Genomic DNA, 25,178 nt, shown 5'->3' on the forward strand with positions numbered 1-25,178 from the left:
CAGCAGCCCACCCCCCCCCTCACGTCAGCAGCCCACCCCCCCCTCCCATGTCAGCAGCCCACCCCCCCCTCACATGTCAGCAGCCCAACCCCCCCTCACATGTCAGCAGCCCACACCCCCCTCACATGTCAGCAGCCCACCCCCCCTCACATGTCAGCAGCCACCCCGCCCTCACATGTCAGCAGCCCACCCCCCCTCACATGTCAGCAGCCCACCCCCCCTCACATGTCAGCAGCCCACCCCCCCTCACATGTCAGCAGCCCACCCCCCCCTCACATGTCAGCAGCCCACCCCCCCTCACATGTCAGCAGCCCACCCCCCTCACATGGGAGGGAGGAGGGGGGGGGAGGAGGGAGGAGGGGGGGGGGGGAGGGAGGGAGGAGGGGGGGGGGGAGGGAGGGAGGGGGGGGGAGGGAGGAGGGGGGGGGATGAATCGCCGCCATTTTTTTAAACTTTTTTTTTAATTATTATTTATTTAATTAATTAAGTGGCGCCCGGCCAGAATCATCGCGGGCCGCACAGAGTAAAGGCCAGAGAAAAGCAGCCGGGAGTCCGTAGTGTGGTGCCAGACGGAACCACGCTCCAGCGAACCTGCGGAGAGATGTCACCCACCTGGAGTGCGGATCGATGGCGGAGTCTGGATCCACAGACGACCACTCGGCAAGCGCTAGTGCGCCCTGAGCCCCGGAGGAGTTCAACGGCCATGGCAGCTCCCAGCGAGAAGAAAGGCGTGCCCGTGGTGAATCCAGAGAAACCCGTGACCATCCCCCGCCAACGAAGCGGTGAGGAACCACCCCCTTACTCCTTCCAGGATCCCGTGGAGACATCATGACAGAAGGTACCAGGCGGTGCCTTCTTCGGCGTGGAGGACAACGACGCACATACGGATGTAGAAGAGCTTCCTGTGCGGGGCCTGGACCGGAGTCCAGCTCTCGCGAGACACCGTGACATCCACATCGAAGCGACTACGTGAGCGGATGAACCCCTTTAAGGAGCCTGCTCTGGTGAGTACTGGCCTGTCCCCAGATGATCTACAACGATACCTAGCCCGAGCTAAAGGAAGGGGCCAACGGACCCCTCTCCACATGATACCACCCCATTAAAGGCCTTAATGGGCCGTGGTAGGCCCAAACCCCCGGGAATTTGTGCAGGACATTGCAAGGCCTATCTATACCACCAGCCCGCGCTGTCTGTGCCCCTTCCAAAGCTGCTGAGCCTAAAGACGCCTCTCCAAAGAGATGGGACTGTAACAAACCATCTATTCCACATCAGAACTGCAGGGATTGGGATTTTAGGGATAACATAGGGCATTCTGAGGATGAAGAGATACCAGCATCCAGTCGTTTTCCTGTTAAAGGACCCTCTGTTTCATTAAAATCTTTTGGGGGGATGTCCCGTGTCTAGCGTGTCTCACAAATGTCCGGGTGTCATCACAGATGGCCCCTGAGTCTGATAGTTCCAGAGATATTGATTCTATAGGGAAACCCTATAGTGGTGGGACCCCATGTTTCAGGGATATGCCTCCAGTATGCATAGGACTAGGTTCTTACTAGTTGATGGGCCCACAGTAGACCATTGGTGGGAGGAAGGGGAATTCTAACTAGAGGAGATGGCTGAGGCCCTCCAAAAGAGAGTGGAGGAGATCAGGTTGGGGGTAATAAAAACTTAAAGGCCCTGCTATATTCTACCGAGAAACACCCACCCAAGAGCTTCAATTCTGGATCTTGCCAGGTCAGACTCGTGGCCAAAAACTAATGAAGTTAAGCAGGATAGAGCCATTGTCCTCCGGTACCGCCAGTCTCATGGGTATGAGCACCCTTATGTCCCCGAACCAATAATGCAGGAAATAGAGGACAATAGGTCAGATTGGCTATAGCGAGCTGTGCTGGACTATTTAAAATCAAAGACAAGTCACCATGAATTCAAACTGATATATATACGCAAATATATGTGAAATTATGCGAGAGTGGAGTGTGGGATGAAGCATAAACAAAGACAGGGTAGAAACTTGCTGTGATGGTGTCCCCCTTAAGGGTACACTCTGTTTGGGTTCCTGATTTTGAGGGGCGGGGTAGTTAGAAAGCCTGATTCTAAGTTTAAAACTGATTGGAATAGGGATTTTCTCCATGTTGGGGGTACTTCATTGTGACTCATCGCTGTAAACTATGGTTAAGTACTTATTACTGTTGGAATGAATAACTGTTACCAATGTTATGGTACTAATAAAGTTGTATGTTCCAGGTTCATCGCTGACGGATGGGTACCACCAAATTTGGCTCCAAGTGGGGACCATTGGATTCTACCAGAGGGAGAGTGTAGCCATGCCTGGTTTGGGTACCAGTCTGCCGTTCCCGTCATATAAACCCTGGTAACTGTGCAGGCAGTGGCAGGACCAATCATGGGTTTCCCCACACAAACAGCTCCCTTGAGTGACAGGGGAGGAGGTGGGACTAGGCCTGTGTTCTACCCAATTCTGGGTTCAGACCTGGTACCTTCTTCCACTGTACTAAAAGGGTTGGACTACCAAATTTAATGAGTGCCTCTTCCCTCTTGAGAGAGGCTGGTAACACACAGGATGGCTTCTTTACATTGGCATTCTCTGTTCCTCTTCCCCTTGGGAGAGAGTGAGTGTTAACCATTCCCCTGACTCTGCTAGAGAGTCAGAGAAGAGCTGGGACAGCCTCAGAGGCCCTTGACCTGGGGGTGAGTGTCCAGGAACCATCCAGAGGCTGGCGGCCTGAGAGAGATTCATAACCGGTATATATACTGTATGCTGTGTAAGCGGCAGTGAATAAAAGCAACTGCTCCTGTTCAACCTATATTTTGGCCTGTGTGCAATCAATCAGGGGGAGTGGAATTAAGTTCTCCTGCAGGGATTGTCTCCACATCCCTGGGGAAGCCTGCAAGATATGGAGGCACTGACACCGTGAGGAAGAACCTGTTACTACCCCAGAAGTCTGTCCTGTTCTCCCCAACCACACCGGCAGAGATTCAGATCTACTGTGAGCCAGCACCACAATACACCGTCTAATGGCAGAATCTCCAGTGGGTGGGGGAAACACCGTTACACGTATAAGAAAAGTATAATAGTATTTAGTTAATAATCAACTAATATTATTATTATTTTTTAAACCTTAAGAGCAAAACAGCTTTTCTGCTTGTAAAAATAAACTGTCCAATTTTGAATTATTTATAGATGACAATATGTTATGTTTTAAGGACTGGGAAATCCAATTGCTATATCATAAACTCTTCATTTGTAGACTTCGTATCGCGTATCATTTTTACAATGCGTTTAATAACATTACAATTACAGAGTATATAAAAATGTAAATAAATTTAAAAAAAAAAAGCTTTTTCTTTTATCACTTGAGCTCGTACTAGTCACAACATCAATATACAGAAATGTGTGTTTCCATGGAAATGAGTGTAGATATAAAATCCTGAGTCAGATACTGTACTTAATAGAATGCATAACCAAAACAAACGGTGTATTCTCTTTTCACTGTTACATAAACCATAAAATATTGCTATCTAGCAGCTATTTTAATATTTATCATAAAAGAGAGATTATCAATAAGTGAGTCCACGTTGAAAAGGTGCACCCACTAACTCAAATGCAAAAAAAACAGATGAATCATTGTGGCTTCTTTTTCTCTTTAACTACAGTTGCATATATGGAATCTGAGATGCGGTTCAAACAGAAATATGAATATCCATTACAGTAAATGGATAAACAGACCAAGTGATCCGACACCATATGGTCTCACGGTTTCATGATGGCCCATTGCAGTCACAAGATATAGATGTTGCTGAGGGAGCCCTGGCAACATTTGTCCTTTTGTATTTCTATGCAGCCATGAGTATTTATGCAATGATGTGCAGTTCTTGTGCATAATGAGCAGGTTTAACCTGCTATTTCATAGATTCAATTTAGAACCACAATGAACACGTTCTAGTTTTTTCCTGACAAGCTGCCTCCAGCTCTCAAAATGTTGCATTCCCCAAAAGAAATCAATATATAGAATTATCCATGTTATGTTTGCTTACATCGCATTATGAGTAAACAGATAATTGCACATTGCAAATTCAGAGGGGGTAAATCTGCAAACTCCAAAGTGGCCATTTAAGCGTTTTTTTTTGTTTTTTTTTTTAAACTTGTATTTTATTGTTCTTTTTATACAAGTTATTTTGGGGTGGGAGAGGGTACAAAAGAAACGTAGGAGGTGGGGGTGGGGGGGATACATTTCCATCTTTGCTTTGTTTTCAGTACATCCAATTATACTCTGTTACACTTGTATTTACAGTACTTTTCGGCGCGATTCCCATTACAGTTTTATGGTACACTATATCATTGGAGAAAAGGTTGTTTAGTGATCTATCAAGCACTTGGTTCCCAGTAAATCATCCACGGCCCCCATATTTTCAGAAAGTTTCGTATCTATCCTGAATTAAACTGGTAAGCTTTTCCACTACCATAATATAATGTAGTTTATTTTTTACTTCCGTAATTGTCGGCAGGTCAGTCATTTAAACCGTTTTTGACTGAAAATCCCTAATGAAATCAATAGGGATATTCGTCTCAAATTGTTCAAACGGCCACTTTGGAGTTTATAGAATTTAACCCAGAAACTACTGAGCATAAAGTCTATTTATGAGGTGTATATATATATATATTATATATATATATAGCTTGTCCTATGACATAAATTGTTAGTCCAAATAAAAAAGGTATCACCTAATACTGATTATGAGAGAGAGAGAGAGAGAGAGAGAGAGAGAGAGAGAGAGAGAGAGAGGAGAGAGAGAGAGAGAGGAGAGAGAGAGAGAGAACGAGAGAGAGAGAGAGAAGAGAGAGAGAGAGAGAGAGAGAGAGAGAGAGAGAGAGAGAGAGAACATAATAATATCAGAATCAGTCTCTGCTTTGGAATGTTACAAATGTATACGGGCCGGATGAGGAATTGGAGAAAGAAGGAAGAAATTGATATTGTCGTGTACATTTTACCCCTGTATACATATACATATGGAAAATCACTCGTATGTGTCAAATACTCAAAAGACCTCTCATTAATGAATGCTCTTCTGTTATTTTCCTGTTTATTTTTGTATTTCTTGTGGTTCTTTTTCTTTAGTTTGTCTTCTTATGGACATTTTAAGTTTTTTTAACAATGAATAATGAATATGTAGTATTAATCCTGTCGACTAGCATGTACATTGCTATATTCAATATGTATATCCAGATTTGCAACATCTTGTAATACAGCATAAAATACAATAGAATTTGAAAAATTATTTTTCATAAGGTGTTTGAGATCTGTGAAGAATTTAGCAGGACAGAATGTATGTTAAGTTTCACTAATATAACCTGTTTTAAACACTAGAAGATGACTAAATGTTCTCCCATGAAATACTGCTCGTGTTTTAAGTGGGGTTACATTTAAATTGTCAAATTCACATATTTGATCCATTACCCAAAACATACAGGTGTAGCAAGCCTTAATATCTTCTGTGCCTCTGCCACGCGTGGTGATGGCACCGACGGATTAACTCTACAGGGGATCCCACTCAGAAGCATGGACCACCCGCAGCTCCATCGTGGCAGACACTGACCTGGCACCATGGACATTTGTTTGTTCATCGGTGGCTCTGAGAATGATAAGTCTTGATACATCTGTATAACAGGGATTGGACAATCACTTCTGGCTCCCAACAATCTTATGAATGGTTCCATTCTCCTACCTGTGGTTCATTATTCGGTGGATCATCATCCACTCTGGTTTTATGCCATAACGATAATACTTTTCCTCCATTTTTGCATATTGAGGGTCTTTGTTTTTCCGTTTCTCGCATTTGATTTCTTCATCCCCAGACCCATAGTCATATGGTGGTGGGTCGTCCATATCATTCTTTCTTTGGTAGTTTCGGAACATCACAGTATGGTATAGCTCCAGCTTTATGGACATCAGTTCAAAATGACAGAAAGTCAAAGAGAAAGTTGACATTCACTACAAAGGCTGCTATAACATTCTAACAAAACTACACATGCTTCTTGAGCCACTATCCATTCTATGTTATATCAGCCCATATTTACTAAGCAGTACTATGACATAAGGTGTAAAGTGAATGATCCGGAAGGTGTGTGTGTAGGTAAATATGGGCCATTGTGGTTTACCATATTAGAATTATTATTCAATCCTCAGGGGTGTTTGTAAGATTTTAAGTAATATTGGACCATACTGTATACAGTATACTGTTATTACAGCAGCCAATGTCACAAGTCACATCTACAATACCACTGTTTACAGGTTACTTTAGTAATTGAAAGACTAAAATACAGATTTGTTGTTTAAGAGGGTACAACGTCCATTCCTGGCTTTCTAATTGTAGCAAACGATATATAATACACTGCCACTCAAGCTGAAAATATAAGGCTCAAAAAAAGCCAATTGGCAGGGCTGCTAAGTTTATAAATAAACCATAACCACTAGAAAAAACGTGTATAAACGTTTAAGCACTCTGCATGCATCGAGTAATAAAAAATATATATAATTACATAAAACAAAAAGTTTTAAAACCACCATTAAATTCATAACAAGGGACAGATGTAGTAAGCCTAACTGTTTTCTGTGTCGCTGTCACATGCGGTCACGTCACCGGAAGATAAATGCTAAATGAGTTCCAATTCAGAAGCATTAAACCCCTCACTTGTAAAAACCGTGAAAAAAATTTACAAAAGAGGTGAAAACAGACACATATGTAAACACACGAATGTGGTGCAGAAATCTTAAAAAAGAAAAAAAGAGCCATGCAGAGGGCCCTACCCCTTTAAGAGATTGTCCTATAGATGACATTGTCAAGTATACACCCCTGATTATAGCAGGATATAAACTCGGTGTGCATTCTCCCCCTGCACCAGTCTGTGCTACATTACTAGTATCTGAGTTCTGAGAAAAACTGCTGGGCTTTTTTAATTCGTAATGAAGAAAAACTAATAATTTTAAAAAAAAATGTATATATATATATATATATACAGTATATATATATATATATATATATATATATATATATATATATATATATATATATATATATATATATAAGACAGTAGTAGCGCCACTAGATATGGTAAATGTGATATAGCAAAGTTACTTGCAATAATAAACATAAAATAAAATAAAAATATCTCTATGAGAAGAAAGAGAAATCTACATAAATCAATAATATAAATAAATAAAAATATGTATAAAAAAATATATACTGATCCACTCCTTGAAAGATCCAGTCCGATGATACGCTTATATGGGATAGGGGCAGCTTTCAAATGGAGAACCATGTCCAGAAAAAAATCTAAAAAAACAGAAGAGAAAGCGCGCAGCCCATAGCGTAAAAACGTACAAATTTAATAATAAAAATTGAGGAGAGGGAAACAAGCTCACTCACAAACAGAATAAAAATACAAGCATTGTACATATCACCACCACTGATCAGCAGGGAGTCTCCGCCACAGCAAAGATGTGTCCGACGTTGCCAGCTGCCAGTCTGTAATGTAAGACCTCGTGGGGTGCGACAAGATGGTAAAGGTGGAAGTCCTTCGTATTTAGTCCCTCCAATCCAGGTTGAATACCGTCAGGAAACAACACTGGGGCTCCTTGAGCAGGGACAGAGGTCCGCCACAGACGTTCCGTCCCAGCGTGATGACGTAGTGCCGTCGCTGCTATCCTGACGCGTTTCGTCAGTACACTGACTTTTTCAAAAAGTGTACAGACGAAACCATCTTGTCGCACCCCACGAGGTCTTACATTACAGACTGGCAGCTGGCAACGTCGGACACATCTTTGCTGTGGCGGAGACTCCCTGCTGATCAGTGGTGGTGATATGTACAATGCTTGTATTTTTATTCTGTTTGTGAGTGAGCTTGTTTCCCTCTCCTCAATTTTTATTATTAAATTTGTACGTTTTTACGCTATGGGCTGCGCGCTTTCTCTTCTGTTTTTATATATATATATATATATATATATATATATATATATATATATATATATATATATATATATATATACACATACATACATATAGCCAATAAAGAATATCACTTGTGCGCTCATTCACATGTCTTAGACAGGTCTGCAACCCTGCCTTTCAACCATTATCACCTAGAATACAGTACTCCCACTGCAGCAAGGGATTCTGGGAAATTACATGCAAATGAGCACACAATGTGTCACCCTTGACTCCTCTCTCACATTCAAAATGTTTCTAAAACCTGTAGCTTTTTCCTCCGCAATATTACTAAGAAATGCCCTTTCCTCTGTTTCTCGACTGCTAAAACTCTGACAGGCCCTCATTCTCTCCCATCTCGATTACTGTAACCTCCTGCTGTCCTGCCTTCCTGCCTTTCACCTGTCTCCCCTATAATCTATAAATGTCTATCAGTCTTGAGAAAGCGCATAAGTGCAAAACGATCATATACGGAGGCGGTACTATACTAGCAGTATCACTCTGAGCCCTTGAAACATTTGTATCATGAGAATGAGTCTTAAGGTTGCGATTTTGAGGATAGTGGTTGAGAACACCATGGATATATACATACTTGGCCTTAGCAGCTTTCCCAACTATTTAAGAAGCACAGCTTGTAAGACGCAAACCTCTCTAACCCTCAGCGTGATCATTGTAAGTGTTTCAACCAGTGATCTATTCACTGTTTTCACAACGGGAGCCAACTTACTGTGAAGGCATTTTAACCGCATTTAAATATCTGCACTGTATAACTACTATTAAGGTTGCAATCTAGAGGACAGTGGTTGAGAACACCACGTACTGTATATAGATAGAGCCTTAGCAGCCTTTAATATCTCTACGGATCAGTCCCCATTGATCTAAGTTTTTTGGCTTACCCTATGTGACCACATCTGGTTCATTGTCTTAATTAGTGATTAAGAAAGACCACAACAGCTAATAGTGTGATCATTGTATGGGCTCCTACTAATGGTTAATGAAATAACCATAGTGGAGGCTTTCTTCTGTGCCGGTATCAAAACTGTCTGCTATTATACATCTAGTTGACAGAATTATTAAGGCTGCAATCTAGAGGACAGTGGTTGAGAACACCACAAGTACAAATAGAGCGTTAGCAGCCACTAAACATCCCTATGGATTCAAATGATCTAAGTTACTTGATTTACCCCTAATAATTACGTTCTGTTCAGCACTCTATAGAAAAGTACACAACTGTTAACAATTAGGTTGCGACGTGGAGGACAGGGGTTGTGAAAACCACGTTTATATATTGAGCCTAGCAGCCTTGCCTGCAATGGGGCACAGAGTAAAAGATACATTTATGCCATTAACTACATGAGTGCTGAAAGTGACCCAACTTGTGGCTAAACTATACCACAAAATACATTAAGTTGGTGGTTCCTTTCAGCGACCTATCTGTTAGTACTCATTCAGATTTTTAATATATATGTTCATTTATCAAGGACCAAACTAGAGCCTAGAGGTACAAGCGATCGCAAATTATATTTGGTAACTGTATCTTCACACAGACCTTTATTGGCAAATCAGTACGTTTCCTATTTTGTGCAACCATTTATATTCAAATGTATCACGTGGCTATGTTAGAATATACCTATTATAACAATAGTGGGACATACATGTAGAAATAATTATATCCTACTTCTGGCAAGAAACTGTGATAATTGCACTAACCAACTTTGTGTGTCTGCCCGTCCAAGATATAATTAAGGTATTACCCTCTAACAGGCTGGGGATATACATGAGATAGCTGAGTTATGAATAGGAGTCAACTATGCTACTTTCACAAGAACTGTTATACACCCTAGTATATCACTACAAGATAGGGTGTTGCTCAATTTGACATATTTGGGTAACTTTCTGGATCATATTTGCTAACGATTTACGTTGTGGATCATCTAACCACAGTACAGGCATACCCCGCTTTAAGGACACTCACTTTAAGTACACTCGCGAGTAAGTACATATCGCTCAATAGGCAAACGGCAGCTCACGCATGCGCCTGTCAGCACATCCTGAACAGCAATACTGGCTCCCTACCTGTACCGAAGCTGTGCGCAAGCGGGGAGACTATAGCGCCTGTTACACATGTCTTATTTACATCAGTTATGCATGTATGTGACGATTGCAGTACAGTACATGCATCAATAAGTGGGGAAAAGGTAGTGCTTCACTTTAAGTACATTTTCGCTTTACATACATGCTCTGGTCCCATTGCGTACGTTAATGCGGGGTATGCCTGTATAATCGCTTATAAGCTCCTATAGCCACCTCTTAACAGGCTTAGGGCCTCATGCAGAGAGCAGCGCTATGCAGAATTGGAGAGGGGGGAAAATTTTACCTTTTTTGGAGAGTTTTTATGTCCATATGCAGAAAGGGCAGAAAACTGCCTTTCTGCATATGGAGAGTTTCAACCAGCGCTATTAGCGCTGTTGAAACTACTGGGGAAAAAATCGCGTTTTTTTTTTTTCCCTCTCCACCGGCCGCGGAGCGCCAGCTGCTTGGTGGAGAGGGAAAATGTTGAAAATCGCGCCATTTTTTTGCCGCGAACAGCCACTAGATGGCGATCGCGGCTCTCTGCATACGGCAGAGAAAAAAACTGGAGAGAATTTAAACTCTCCAGGCGCGCGGCGAATTTGAAGGGGAAAAAAAAAATGGCGCTTTTTTTAAAACTTGCCGGTTTCTGCCTTTCTGAAGGCAGAATCCGCCAATTAATGCCGCTTTCACTTTTTGCGCTGCTCTCTGCATGAGGCCCTTAGTCCTTTATTAATTGGGAGTCTGTCCTTTTGTGCACATTTTATTTTAATTATAGTTTAAATAAAGAGTATTTTTAACTTTAATCATTCTACACACTTTGGTAATTGAGTGCTATAATAGCCGAGTTATTTTTCCTTTGGTTTCATTATCAGTACATTTCTCAGCCTAGCACCTTACCTACTCATTTGCATTCAACGCTATAACCAGCTGAGCAGGGGTTCTCTTTCCCTCCCTCCCCCACCCCAATTTTTCCAACCAGGTGCACCTGGACCAACAAGTAGTTGAAATGTTACAAGCTTTCGAATCTCTCAGAGTCCTTCATCGTTTTTGGCAAAAATACAGAAACACAATATAATATATAGTGTATGTAAGAGGACTATCTGGTTACAGTGGATTTAGACATAAGATGAGATAGAAACATATTAACATGGAACCCTGTAAGCTTATGCTTGCCGTATTACGCAGCTTTATGGAATAAATTAAAGTGCGTCAAGGCTCAATATTAGGTGTTTGGTACATTCACCCATCAATGTGTAAAAGTCTAACATACAATACAAAAGTGTTAGGGGACATTCGTTCTGGAGGGTATAATGTATTCTATGTCTTTATTTATATAGCGCCATTAATGTACATAGCGCTTCACAGTAGTAATACGTGACAATCACATAAATAACAAATAATATAAATAACAGGTCATGGGAATACGTGCTTCAGACATAAAAGTAACATTTCAGAAGAGGAGTCCCTGCTCCGAGGAGCTTAGAATCAAATTGGTATGTAGGAAGAACGTACAGAGACAGTGGGAGGGAATTCTGGTGCGTCTGCAAGGGGTGGTAAAGGCTAATGCACAAATAGAATTAGAATCTAAATCATTATGCTATCCATCCTTGTTGACATACTGTACTGTACACAAATTGTGTTACCTTTTAATATTTCTTGTGCTTCGGTCTAACTAATTGCCATATTTTACCTTCAATGCACATTTATTGTCACCATCCTACCATCCTACACTTTAGATCAACTGTTTCTTTTTTAGGCAGTGCATGACTGCATGAATAGAATGAAGAATTCATTAACATATCCAAAGAAACCACAAACATGAATTAAATTCTGGTTGTCAACCACATTATTGGGGTTTGCTTCCAAATTTTCTGACTTATTCCATTTAAACTTGTTGAGGTCTCAACACTGAAAACCTACAAATTATTTAATCTGTATGGCTTTATGGTAAACAGATAAAATATAATTATCCTGAATTTCAGTGATACAATCTCTTTTCCCCGTTGTAGATTTAAAGCTGTATTTTGCATATAATTTATACTTTCTTCTGCTGTGGTTTTTGAGATGCTTTTATTATCATGATCAGTTTGCCCACCTGTAGCTCTTTAGCCCATGAACAGTGCCAGTAGGAAAGTCCTGCCCATTTCACAAAGAATTCTCGCTCTGGAATGCCCTCCACAGGCTTTGGAGGTGGCATGATGGGATCTATCTCAGAGGGAGCTCCAGATGTAAGAGGAAGAGGTTCTTTCCAGACCCAATGTAGGATTCGTTGAACTTTGCCCTTTAAAGGCAGACACTGAGAGTAAAAAACAAAACAAATATATTTTAACAGCCTCAATATAAATGCATTTCACACCTGCATGTCATTGCAAGCGATTCACAATATTTATTCTCCAGACAATATTCTGCATTTAAAGATAGATTAATAATTAAAGAACAAATCATCTTACTTAATTGCCATGAAGCTAAAAATCAAATTCAGCCTTTTTTAACCTTTTTTTGGTTAAGAAGCCCTATAATTATATTGTGAAATTCTGAGGAACCCCAACCCTATCTAATAGTACGTCTGAGATCTGATGCATAGTAAGGAACCTAAAACCTCTCTAATAGGTCGCCTGCGTTTAGATGCAGTGTAAGGAACGCCACCCCTCTCTAATAGAGCGTCTGAGATCAGATGCATTCTAAATTCTTCTGTATTTGGTACAATTTTCAAATGACTTGTAAATTGCAGGGATCCCTTTAGGGATGACCAGGGAACCCAAGGGTTCCAAGGAACCCCTGTTGAAAATACTGATCTAATTCAATCTACCTAGTTCCAGTGTATACTAACGCAGTGAATTGTTTTGATCTCAGTAAAGTTGGTATGATCCATTACAGTTCACAAAAATAATTTCTACTCAACATACAATGGCATGTAAATCGAATAGATCTTCAGAACATACTGGTAAATACTGAATGAATAAAATAGAACTCACATGTAAGTGGTCAGAGGTGTGTGCCTCCATCATAACACCTAAATAATCAATATAAGTGCAGCCCAGGGTGGAATAAGTACAGCTCAACCCCGTTATAACGTGATCCGTTACAACATGAATCCGCTTATAGCGCGATGCAAGCGTGGCTCCCAATTTTCGTATTTATGAATACTTTACAACACGATTATTGGTATCTTAAATACTTTATTGTACAATGCATACAATTGTACATTATTTCTAACGCGATCCGATTATAACGCGATGTGATTCTTTGGACCCCAAGCACAGTGCTATAAGGGGGTGAGCTGTACTCACAATCCTAGTGACACGTGACATAGAAGTAACACTGGCCACAAAGCAGAGGACAGTACTACTTCCTTGGTTGTCCCTATCATTGACATTCTCCCTAGTAAGCAGCATTGGCACAATATAACCAAAACATGTATACTGTATATCCCCTTCACTACCATTGCTAGGCAATGTGTTGCTTGCACCTCTCACAGCAAAGGGGATATACAGAAGTTAAACAGCGGTATCATAGCATTGCATAAGGAACTTGAGTATGTTGCGATGAAGCTTAATCACCTGAAATATTGTCTGTCAAATGCAAGTGACAGATAATTATATAAATTCTGCAAATACATAGACAAGTGAAAACAAAATTCAAGAACATTACACAATCCACTGTTAGAAATGAGATTTCTTTGCATTTGTCAGACTGAAGGAAATTCATACCCAAAGACAAGTTCTTACCGTACAGCGTGGGCACAACCATTCCCCATTTGGTATTTCAGGCAACGGTGGGTTAAGACAGTGCAAATGATACGAAGAGGGACAAGTGTCACAGCACAGAAGCTCCCCCCCATCTTTACAGACACGGCAAAATTCCATGTGGTCATCTTCTTCCTCTTCCTCTTCACCTCCCTCTTCTTCATCCTCTTCGTCTGGTTTTGGCTCCCATTGGATACCTTCTTTTTCCTATGTAATTAGAATGTATGCTGCACTTTACTGCTCTAAAAGAATAATTTTCTAGGTAGTGTATGTATGTGTCACTAATCCAATCAATCATTTGCTTCAAATTAAAAACAAGAAATATGGGCTCTTCCATAAAGTCCGCAAGATAAAATATAACATCTATTAGTTGTCCATTAAATGACCATGTGTTGGTCCCCAAGAGAACCTTCCGCAGGGACACACAAACCGAGACAAACAGCACTGTAGTGTCTACACATAGCATGACACACTATTGTGACTTAAATTCAGGACTGAAATCAAATAACTATTGAGCTGCACATGTCAATTAGGAAGAATTTCTTTGAACGATACTGGTCTTAAAATGATGTTACCACTATGAAAAAGCTGTTTTGAGTAGTGCTAGGAAGGGAGCTACATAATTCGTCAGCTTGCTTAAGATGCTAAAGGTATTTCACTTCTACCTTACACGGTGGTGTCATTTCTCAGTTATGTTTATTTTTTCTAAAACTTCCAGATGTTAGCCTTCGAAAATACTGTTATATTGGTTTAGCCCTTTTAAAGCTAGACGATCTTGAAAATTATATAAAGTTTTGTATTTTGTCTCTTTAGCAACACAAACAAGAAATCATTGTAAAACTTGAATTCATTGATTTTTATATTTAAAACACTCAAAGAAAAAAAAAGCTCTCTCAATGATGATCAAGTACTAAAAACTGATAGAAATGATATCCCTGACATTGAAGAATATTCTTACCAGAACAGCAATATCTCAAGTGTGTGGTATATCTGCCCCCTTTATTTCAAAATAAATCATATTGCTGGAATTCTTAAATCATTCATGTTGTCTGTATGAAACTAATGCTAAGGATCAATGCTCTCATTTGGATTTTGAGTGGACTATTTACGATTATTAAGTATTCTGCAAAAATGTACTATTTTTATTGCATAAAATGTATTATGTTTAAGGGTAAAAAAAACAACTTGATAATCAAACAGTTTTATAGATAGCACAAATATGGCTTTCTCTAAATGAAAATGACAGTACAGTAATTTGTTAAGCTCCACATAAAGCTAAAAAAAAAAAAAGCTACATGCAGATGACTCTGCTTTAGTATGAAAAGTTTTGCTACATGGGCAGTCTCACTAAGGACCAAAGTCAACAAATGGCAATAGAATAGAATCACAGGTTAAATGAAGGTAACAGGCACATTAAAAAACACAACTCAAATAGTAGTAGGAATGCACCAATGTAGCTAACGTTATTGCACCTGCTGGCGCCCTCCCTCAAGGGAAATAGGGTTTTACCCCCACCATTTTCTTCTGCGCGGCTGATTCAAAACAATGGCTGTTTTTGCCGCTGTAGTGTATGTCCCTGTGTAATGCGCTCAGAGTAATAGTGTTGGCTGCATTTGTACAGGTACCTTGTCCGTCCCCATTGTTTCCTTCATTTTGTTTGTTTGTTAAATAATTAGAAGTCATTGTCAGCCAAAAATCTGTGACAATACATGTCTATCAAGCACGCATTGCAGAGAACCCACTGGGAATGTTTTTTTATTCAAGACACCAATTACTAAACATTTTACTTTACGAGTGACTGAATCTTTTTAGGGCAGCCAATTCGTTGACAAGTTGTAATTTTTTTCCTGGAAAAAAGCAAAATGTATTAAAATCGAGTATAATGCATTGCACTATAGAGAATGCTATGGTAAACAACGTGTATGTCCCAGGCTATCAAGGTTATTGGTTGTGTACCTGCCTTGTAAATCATTATATATAACAATAGAGACTACATTCTCAACACAGAATCAACCTTACATTAAAAAAGTAGATGCCTTACACAGTGTGGACAACTCCACTTGCCCTCAGGTGCTTTCTCCAGTTCTGGATCCAGGCAGACAAGGTGATAGGTGCGGGGGCAGGTGTCACATAAAATGATCTCCCCTCCCTGCTGACAAACCTCACAGTAATCCTGATGGTCTGTTTCATATCCATCGCCTTCTTCAACTACAAAAAATAAAGAATGGACAAATATTAAACATAAAACACATGGGCTGTCCCCAGGTACGGCATTCTATTTTTGTTTAAAATATATATCATATACAAATGGTGTATATTTGTTTATATTTGCTCATTTGATATTAAAAGACATATGTAAAGGCACTAAAAAAAACAAAGTTTAATATGACATGTACCAACACCATATCACTCCACCACTGAAAACATTAAAGCAGGGGAGCGCAAACTTTTACTGCTGCTCCCCCCTGTCTGGCCTGCTCGGAGCTCCTGCTACTTGGCAGCTGCATCAAATGACGCTCCAGGGTCACGCGATTTCAGATCACATGACCCGCTGCATCATTTGACCCCTGTGACGTCACATGACCCCACTGCGTCATTTGACGCCACGTTGCCATGGAGACGCCTCACCGCGTCTGAATCCCGGTAAGTGTTATTGTTGCAGAGGCCTCACGCGACCCCCCGGCATTTAATTTAAATGCCTTGGGGAAGTGTGCGGGACCTCTGCAACCGCCCTCGCCCCCCCGGACAAATCTCCCACCCCCCCTGGGGGGGGGGGGGGGCGCCCCGCAGTTTGTGCATCCCTACATTAAAGTATTAAAGTCAGGCAACAGTTAATTAATTGCAACAATATGGATTGGAAACATTGAAAGTTCATAGTTCACAATTGTTTGACATATTTTTCATCCAGTGAGTATGGGGCCCAATTCAGACATGACCCAAAAAGAACAATGAAAGCGTTGATTTTGTAAGAAAATTAGTTATGTACCGAGTACCCGGACATTACCCGGTACCTGGCGCTTTTTCAGCTACCCGGAAATTACCCGGACCCAGCAGCAAGGGGCTGGAACTGGGACCGGCACCGGGTCGAAACCGGCTCAGGGTAATTTCAGAGTAGCTGAAAATACTTCAACACTTACCTGCAGCCGGCGACGGAAGGTGGTGAGGAAGACCGCAGTGACATCTGTGAGCAGCAGCAGCAGATGTCCAGGTGGCGGTGGCAGCAGCAGAAATCCGTGTTCAGTCGGCAGGAGCAGCAGGAATACAGCCCAGAGCTGATGCCAGTGGGAGCCGGGGACCAAAGCAGGAGCGTTACTTTTGGACAGACGGCTCTTTCCCAGCTGACCAATAGGAACGCTTCTGCTCCGGTCACATGGTTCCCCGGTTCCCACCGGCATCAGCTGTGTGCTGTATGCCTACTGCTCCCGCCGGCTGAACATGGATTTCTGCTGCTTCCACCAGCACCAGGACGTCTACTGCTGCTCACAGATGACGCGGCGGTCCTCCTCACCCTCAGCAGCGATCTCCTCACCCTGCAGGTAAGTGCCCTCCGGGTAACCAGGTACCCGGCCGGGCACAATGGTTAACCGGTTTTTGGAAAATCTAGGACCTGGTACAACACTACAGAAAATGTAATTGTTGTCACTACTGAAGCAATTGTGCACTGCAGAAGAACCTAATGGGTCAGCAACTTGACACCACATTTACTATGCTCTTCTGTACAAGCTGTGCACCATCACCATGGTACTAGTAATATAATCACATACAGTAACAAGGGATTTGGAGGCATATTTATATAGATGAGTTTTATATAATGTGTCAAATGTTCCTGATAATCAGGATTCCAAACGCCGCGAAAGAAAAGTAACTGGATTTTACCACTATCAATTTGTATTGTCCTTTGTACTGTATCTTCTTATGATGTGCAGCTGCACAAACTGCAGCAATACCATTGTTTTACATTTTACAGAACAGAGAACAGTACATACACCAAAAACTGCAAAAAAGGCAATATTCCTAATCCCCCTTGTATTGAGTGACCCAAATTGTAGCCTGGCTCAATAAAGCCTCCTTATTACACAGGTGGGGGAAAAAAAACATTAGTCTGGTGTTTCAAAGAACCAGATGCCTTCAGTGAAGACAGAGAATCTGTGGAGCATGGGGCACTCTCGGTTAGTAAAGCCTAGAATGTTTAAGAATTCTCCAATGAGAAGGCATTTCAGCAGATACCTTCTATAAAATCAGATGTCCCGTTAGATACATTAAGGTTATGTATATCATTTAGATTCACGAAGATGTGACACAGGCATAAACAGAAACATTGTGAAAAGGGAATCACTAATCAAAAACCTAGCAATGTAAACCAAAGACATATGGACACAACAGAATTTTACACACAAGCACGTGTATATGATCATTAAGTAGAATATATAGCGATGAAGAAATTGCATTTTATTTTTAGTGCTAGGAGACATTAAGTAAAATATATTTAGGGCCATATTTACTATTCACTTACATGGGCCTTAAGGTGCCTAATGGCTTAACACAGTTTAGTATATGTATGTATGTATGTATATCTTTATGTATATAGCGCCATTAATGTACAGAGCGCTTCACAGCAGTAATACACGTGACAATCATATAAATAACAAATAATACAAATAACACATAATGGGAAGAAGTGCGTCAGACATAAAAGTGACATTTAGGAAAACTAGTCCCTGCCTCGAAGAGCTTACAATCTAATTGGTAAGTAGGAAGAATGTACAGAGACAGTAGGAAGGTGTTCTGGTAAGGGCGTCTGCAAGGGGTCAAGGTCGATGTATGAGGTGTATAGTATCAGCCACGAAGCTGGCGTATAGTGAGAAATTAGGGCTGAGATGTAGGGAGGAGCAGAAGAGTGTAAAACTTTAAAAGTGAGGAGTAGAATTGAGTGTGTGTGATCCGGGATTTGATAGGAAGCCAGGAGAGGGATTTCAGCAGGGGAGACGCTGAGTCAGATTTAGGAGAGCGTATAGTGATTCTGGCTGCAGCGTTTAGTATAGATTGTAGGAGAGACAGGTGAGAGGCAGGAAGGCCGGACAGCAGGAGGTTACAGTAGTCGAGAAGGGAGAGAATGAGGGCCTTAGCAGTCGAGCAACAGAGGAAAGGGCGTATCTTTGTAATATTGTGGAGGAAAAAACGACAAGTTGTAGCTACCTTTTGAATGTGCGGGGAGAATGTGAGAGAGGAGTTGAGTGTAACCCCTAGACAGCGTGCTTGGGGCTTTGTCTATGGAGCCCATATATACCTCACGTAGGTCTCACCTAGAGCATCATGTTCAGTTCTGGAAACCATATCTCCATAAGTACTTAAATAAATTACAGAGATTGTGCAAAGAAGGGCTACTAAAATGGTGTGTGATCTACAGCAGGGGTGCGCAAACTTTTTTGTCTGCGTCCCCCTGCCTGCTCGCCAGAAGACACCGGAGACAAGGTCAGTAACATACAGAGGTCTTGCGCGCTTTTCCAGTATTTAATTTCAATGCTTTGGGGAAGAGCGCAGGGCCTCTGTAAATGCTGACCCCCCCCCCCCCCCCCCCCCGAAAATTCTGCACTGCCCAGTTTGTGCACCCCTGATCTATAGGATAGGACTTATCAGGAAAGACTAAAGGACGCGAATATGTGCAGCTTAGAGGAGGGCAGGCAGATGGGGATATGATTAAAACTTTTAAATACATAAAGGGTTTCAACAAAGTAGAGAAGGGAAACATATTTCAGAGGAAGAGAAGTGCCAGAACAAGAGGTTCTGAAGATAGAAAGTAGCACTCAGGAGAAATGTGAGGAAATACTTCTTCATGGAAAGTGTGGTGGATTTTTGGAATAACCTCCCAAGAGACTTGGTAGAGCCTAGTACAGCAGGCAATGCTAAAATCCTTAGAATAGACATAACGCTGTCGTAAATACAGAAGAAAGCCAAGGATCAAGTAGGGTCTGATAAAGGAGATAGGAAAATGGGCAGACTAGGTGAGCCAAGTGGTTCTTATCTGCCGTCACATTCTATGTTTCTATCTCCCCACGTGGAGTGCAAGAACAAAATAAAGCGCAAGCTAATGTCAACTTCAAAATTAATATACAAGTGCAATATGTGGATAATAGTAATTTTGCCCATTACTGTACTGTATGTGTTGGGGGGGTTGTTGGGGGTAGAGGAGGAGGGTAGTAGGGTTGTTGTGTTTATTGGGGGTAGAGGGATTGGGTGACGGGGGTAGTTTCCCAAGGGTGGATGTTTAGGCCTACCGGGTGGGTAGCGGGACTGGTTAACCCCTTCATTACCATAGTGGTTTCCACCGCTATGGTAGTGAAGGGGTTAACTCCTTCCGCAACCTTCCCGGCAGGCCTAACCCCCCATCCTGGGGCTACTACCCCCTTCATCCACCCCCTCTGTACCCAATAAACAGGCTATTGAAGTTGAACCCATTCATTGCCTTAGCGGCTAGCTGCTAAAGTAATGAAGCTGTTTTAATAAAAAATGTCACGTGACACAAATGTAGTGCGTCACTTGACCGGGACATTTAAATGCATAGGAGATTCCGGCACCCCATTACGGGGCCTGTATGTCAGGAAGCAGAGGGTCCCCGGACCTGTGATCGCTGGTGAGATATGTGCAGGGAGAGGCATCTCTCTCTGTGCAGCTCTCTATGCAGCTGGGCCAGGTCGCACGTGTGAGAACTTTTGAGAGAGGCTGAGATCACATCGCTGTTCATCGTAAGTTTTGGTCATTTTTCTATCGCATGACTTCAGTCTTTCTGAATGCCGCGATAACTAAACTTACAAAACCTCCGGAGGAACATGCCAAGCGTGAGATTTTATCAAGGCTACTAGAATAGGCCCCAGTGTCTCATGTGCTAACACCTCCTCCTCTGTCGATCTCTCTTTTCTCTTTACACACTGTCCCTAGGTGACCTTATCAGATCTTTTGGGTTACAATATCACCTCTATGCTGATGACACAGAAATGTACCTTTCTAACTGACTCCTTTTTTATATGGCTCAAATAAACAAATTATTTTGTAAACGTAATTTTTGCCCTGATTACTTCGTGTTGCTGTACGCTGCTTCGATTTATTTTTCTTCCCCTACAAACTAGTCTAAACGCCACTGCTAGATTCACTTTACACTCTCCTAAATCTGTCTCTGTGTCTCTCCTGCTGAAATCCCTCTCATGGCTTCATATTAAATCCCATATTACACACAAAATACTCCTCACTTTAAAGGCTTTACACTCTTCTGCCCCTCCTTACATCTCAACCCTAATTTCTCGCTGTACACCTGCCCGACTGTCGAGTTCTGCTCAAGAATGTCTTCTGTCTAACCCTTTTGTATCTAAAGCCCTCTCCCACCTAAAACTATTCTCAGTTACTGCCCCACACCTCTGGAATTCCCTTCCCCTCAATATCCGAACCATCTCTCACCCCCTTTAAGACCCATCTTAAAACACACCTCTTTAATTAAGCATTTGGGTAGCTCATTTGACTGCTACTATACATCTTATATGCACCGACCTTGGCCCCCTGCAGACACACTTACCATATAACCCTCCTACTGTCTCTGTAAATTCTCCCAACTTACAACTTAGATTGTAAGCTCTTCGGGGCAGGGACTCCTTTTTCTAATGTCTACTTTTATGTATGATGCGCTCGTTCAAATTATGTGACGTATATTACTGATGTAAAGTGCTATGTACATGGATGGCACTATACAAATAAAGATATATATTTATATAAGATATACATATAAGTAAGTCTTTAGGTTACAGCTACAGTATGTCCAAGTGTAATTTAACATGTACAATAGGCCTATAACAAAACATAATTTATTTTAAAAAGTGCTTAAATTGGTGTTTAAAAATAAATAATACCTAGCAATTTGATATTACATACAGACATCTGGCACTCCTATGCCTCCTTAGCAGTTAGAGAAACATACTAAATGTGGAGTTTGGCATGTGTGGTCACATCTGTAAAACCAGATCTACATTTCAGAGAAGCTAAATTAATATTTAAATATTTAGTAGTGCTAAAAGCTATTACAAAAGACTCAGTTATCAAGTTATCTTCGGCAATAGCACACTTAGGTGCCAAAAGTATGATATTAAAAGCCACTTATTTGCTACGGTATCTTAGTTTTCAGAATATACTGTATAAGGAAGCAAAGCAAAGTCCTGCCTCATGTCTACTAACAGTGGGGACTGATAATATGCATCAGCTTTAAGATTTGGGTTTTAGATCTCAAAGACAAAAGTGCCAGAGTAGAGATGCCACCATACGGACTGGTACTCAAAGGTGAGAGAAAGAGGTCAACATTTACTAAGAACCTTCATGGATAAATTTGTTTCTGCCATGCTAAACTATGTGCAGCTACAATCCTGCCACCATTTGTGGAGGCAACAAGAGTTATGAAATCAGCCTACACACAGAAAAATAGGATTTTAGTGAATTTCCTACCTCTCTTTTTTTTTCTTCCTCTTTTTCCTCTCTTTCCCAAACCAGCAGAGATATCAGATCGAACCGAGGAGCTGTTGATACTTGCGCTGTCAAAATCCGATTCCTCTCTCTCGTCCTCCTCACTCTGGATGAGCAACAAACATACAGAAAAATCAAGTCCATGCAGTGAGAAATGTTGATAAGATACATAGCAACTGCTAGTTCATTTTTCTTTCTCTGCAAACTGTAGGTGTCAGACTGGTGTACAATGCATTTCATGGTAATTTCAGGCTCCTTTGAGAGTATTGTGGCAAATCACTGATGGTCTCTCTTACAAATAGTTTTGTCAAATACATTGAATGAGCTCGGAAATTAAATGGGTAGGCTCCAACTGCTTGATTAATTGGCATGCTGGACTGGTCGACACTATGAGACTTATACAAAGTGAGAAGGGGCAGATCAGATGGAGGTATCTCACTCTATGTCTATCTAATATATATTTATATATAACCAACAAATAAGAATGTTGTTGTTACCCAACTGGAACTGATCGACTTGTGTATAACTGGTCGACAGTAGAGACAGGTCAGATGGTGGTACCTCTCTCGGGTCACCTATATTGTAACATAATAACATAATACCCAACGGGTAAACCAAACCTAACTGAAACTGATTGACAAACAGAATGAGCTAGGTTAGATAGTGGAGGTATTTCTCTGCCTAATGCCATACCAGTAGTACTATATAATGAATAATTATATATATATATATACAGTATAGTCGATCTCTGTCCCTCTCTGTCGCTCTCTCTCTGCCCGTGTTTCTCCCTGCCAGCCTCCTCAGTCCTCACCCCCTCCAACCTTCCTTGCCTCTGCCGACACCTACATGAAATGGCAGCAGGGGAAGTGAGGGGCAGGTTTATAGAAATAGGAACATGCTACCAAATTCAAGCAAAGCAGGAAACAAAAACAGGATTTTGCCTTGTTTTCTTGTTTGGGCCTAGGACACAGATCTGAGCCGTGTGCTAAAAGGAAGTTATGAGGGTTTGCATTTTGGCAATATGTTAAGGAAAAAATAAAAGTGGCGCTAGTCCTATTAATGAGGTGCAATAAATAAAGTCCTGCAGCTGGTGTCCCAGGAGGTAATTCAAACTCCTCCTTATATAAGATTTGTAGAAAATAAAGTTGTCCTCCAGCGCGTGGTCTTATTGCTCTTTTAAACGACCAACCACATGGATTGTGGTGGTTTCTATTGCTGCAAGTGTCCTTTAAAAACGTCCTTGCTGGAGGTGCTTTTCAGTTACTTTTTCTCAACTCCTGACTTGTCCGTCTGGGTCCACAGGGATGGGAGGCTTTCTCAGACTCGTGCACAGTCTGTTGTCCCCTCCTTGTGCACGATGAAGCCAAACCAGGCGAAACTAGTTTGATGTGGACATCCCCTTTTTGGTCTTTTGGAGCCACCATACCTGTGGAGTCTGCGGATCAGCCAACCAACACTGACAAGCAGCAGGGAGCTCTGCACAAGGAGGGGACAACAGACTGTGCACGAGTCTGAGAAAGCCTCCCATCCCTGTGGACCCAGACGGACAAGTCAGGAGTTGAGAAAAAGTGACTGAAAAGCACCTCCAGCAAGGACGTTTTTAAAGGACACTTGCAGCAATTAAAAACCACCACAATCCATGTGGTTGGTCGTTTAAAAGAGCAATAAGACCACGCGCTGGAGGACAACTTTATTTTCTACATATTTTGGCAATATGTACTCGCTCATCTCTACTACTACTACAGGTTAGGAAAGAAAATATGATAGGTGCAAGTAAAACATAAGGCACTTAGGATGATATATATATCTAAGTAGCTTGCCTGCAAAACTGAGAACTTGTGCAAAAAGACAGCACTAGATATATCAAAATAAAAATGTTCCATTAGTTTCAGTGATCCGTTTAGTACCTGTAGCTATTCGACATGTAGTTAAAGCCAAAACTGTGCTGTGAGTGCTATTATTTAAATGTGCCTGTACTGTGTCCTAACAACTGACAGCACTATGTGAATAACCCCTTTACCTGTTATGGAAAATGAGTAGCAATGTTTCGGACAACAAACTTTTCTCAATGTTCTACACAATAAATTGGTTCTTCTTTCTCTTTTTTAATTTGACTTCAATTTACCCATTATCTGTGTTTTTAGAAGATACATATAATCTAACTCAGGAGTGGCCAACTCCAGTCCTCAAGAGCCACCAACAGTGCAGGGTTTAAGGATGTCCCTGTTTCAGTACAGGTGGCTCAGTCAGAATGATTGAGCCACTGATTGAGCCACCTGTGCTAAATACCTGGCCTCTTGGTGGCCCTTGAGGACTGGAGTTGGCCACCACTGATATAGCAAGTTCTGCTGTGATACAAATGTATTACATATAAGTTTTAATTGTTAAGTTGCATATTCCTCTTGATTTTCTTACAGTGTAGTAGTCTATTTTATATCCTTAATATGAGAACATTTGGGGTTTTGCAACTCTTGCTGTGTATTTAACAGAAAATGGTTTGAGGGTTTTTAAGGATTCTGAAAAAACTTTTTCCTGGGCCGTTCTTGATCATTCCTTTAATATTTATGTATAGTCCTGGCATATTGCATGCTGTTATGCTGACAAAGGAATGCAACACCTGCAGAAATCATTTAGAAGGAAATTGTACAGAAGTACATATTTTACTGACTTTGGATTTCTAACAAGATCATTTAATTTGCCCAAAAGTTTCTTAAAGCAGCAATCCCATAATTTTTACATATAATTTGTACAGCATTCCAACTGGGCAGTCTTCCAGAGATCAACCACGTTATTTTCACTCTTTGGTTCCCAAAATAGTTACCGTTGAAGTTACCGGTGTTCTTGCTGGGGATTTCAATGGCC

The 25,178-nt window shown here is 41.3% G+C and overlaps 1 protein-coding gene across 4 annotated transcripts in view; it reads right to left on the bottom strand.

The window, feature by feature from the left end:
* Positions 1-25,178, bottom strand: part of CHD5 (chromodomain helicase DNA binding protein 5) — a 212,975-nt gene that overhangs the window by 91,859 nt on the left and 95,938 nt on the right. For all 4 annotated transcript variants that reach the window (XM_075604962.1, XM_075604961.1, XM_075604963.1 and 1 more), the window contains exons 7-11: positions 22,299-22,422; positions 15,859-16,025; positions 13,800-14,024; positions 12,167-12,367; positions 5,740-5,951 (exon numbers count right to left, since the gene is read on the bottom strand). In XM_075604962.1, coding sequence (XP_075461077.1) covers positions 5,740-5,951; positions 12,167-12,367; positions 13,800-14,024; positions 15,859-16,025; positions 22,299-22,422 — 929 coding nt within the window. The remainder of the gene's footprint in view (positions 1-5,739; positions 5,952-12,166; positions 12,368-13,799; positions 14,025-15,858; positions 16,026-22,298; positions 22,423-25,178) is intronic.

The sequence above is a fragment of the Ascaphus truei genome, chromosome 6 (genome assembly GCF_040206685.1).
Source record: "Ascaphus truei isolate aAscTru1 chromosome 6, aAscTru1.hap1, whole genome shotgun sequence".
Taxonomy (NCBI): domain Eukaryota; kingdom Metazoa; phylum Chordata; class Amphibia; order Anura; family Ascaphidae; genus Ascaphus; species Ascaphus truei.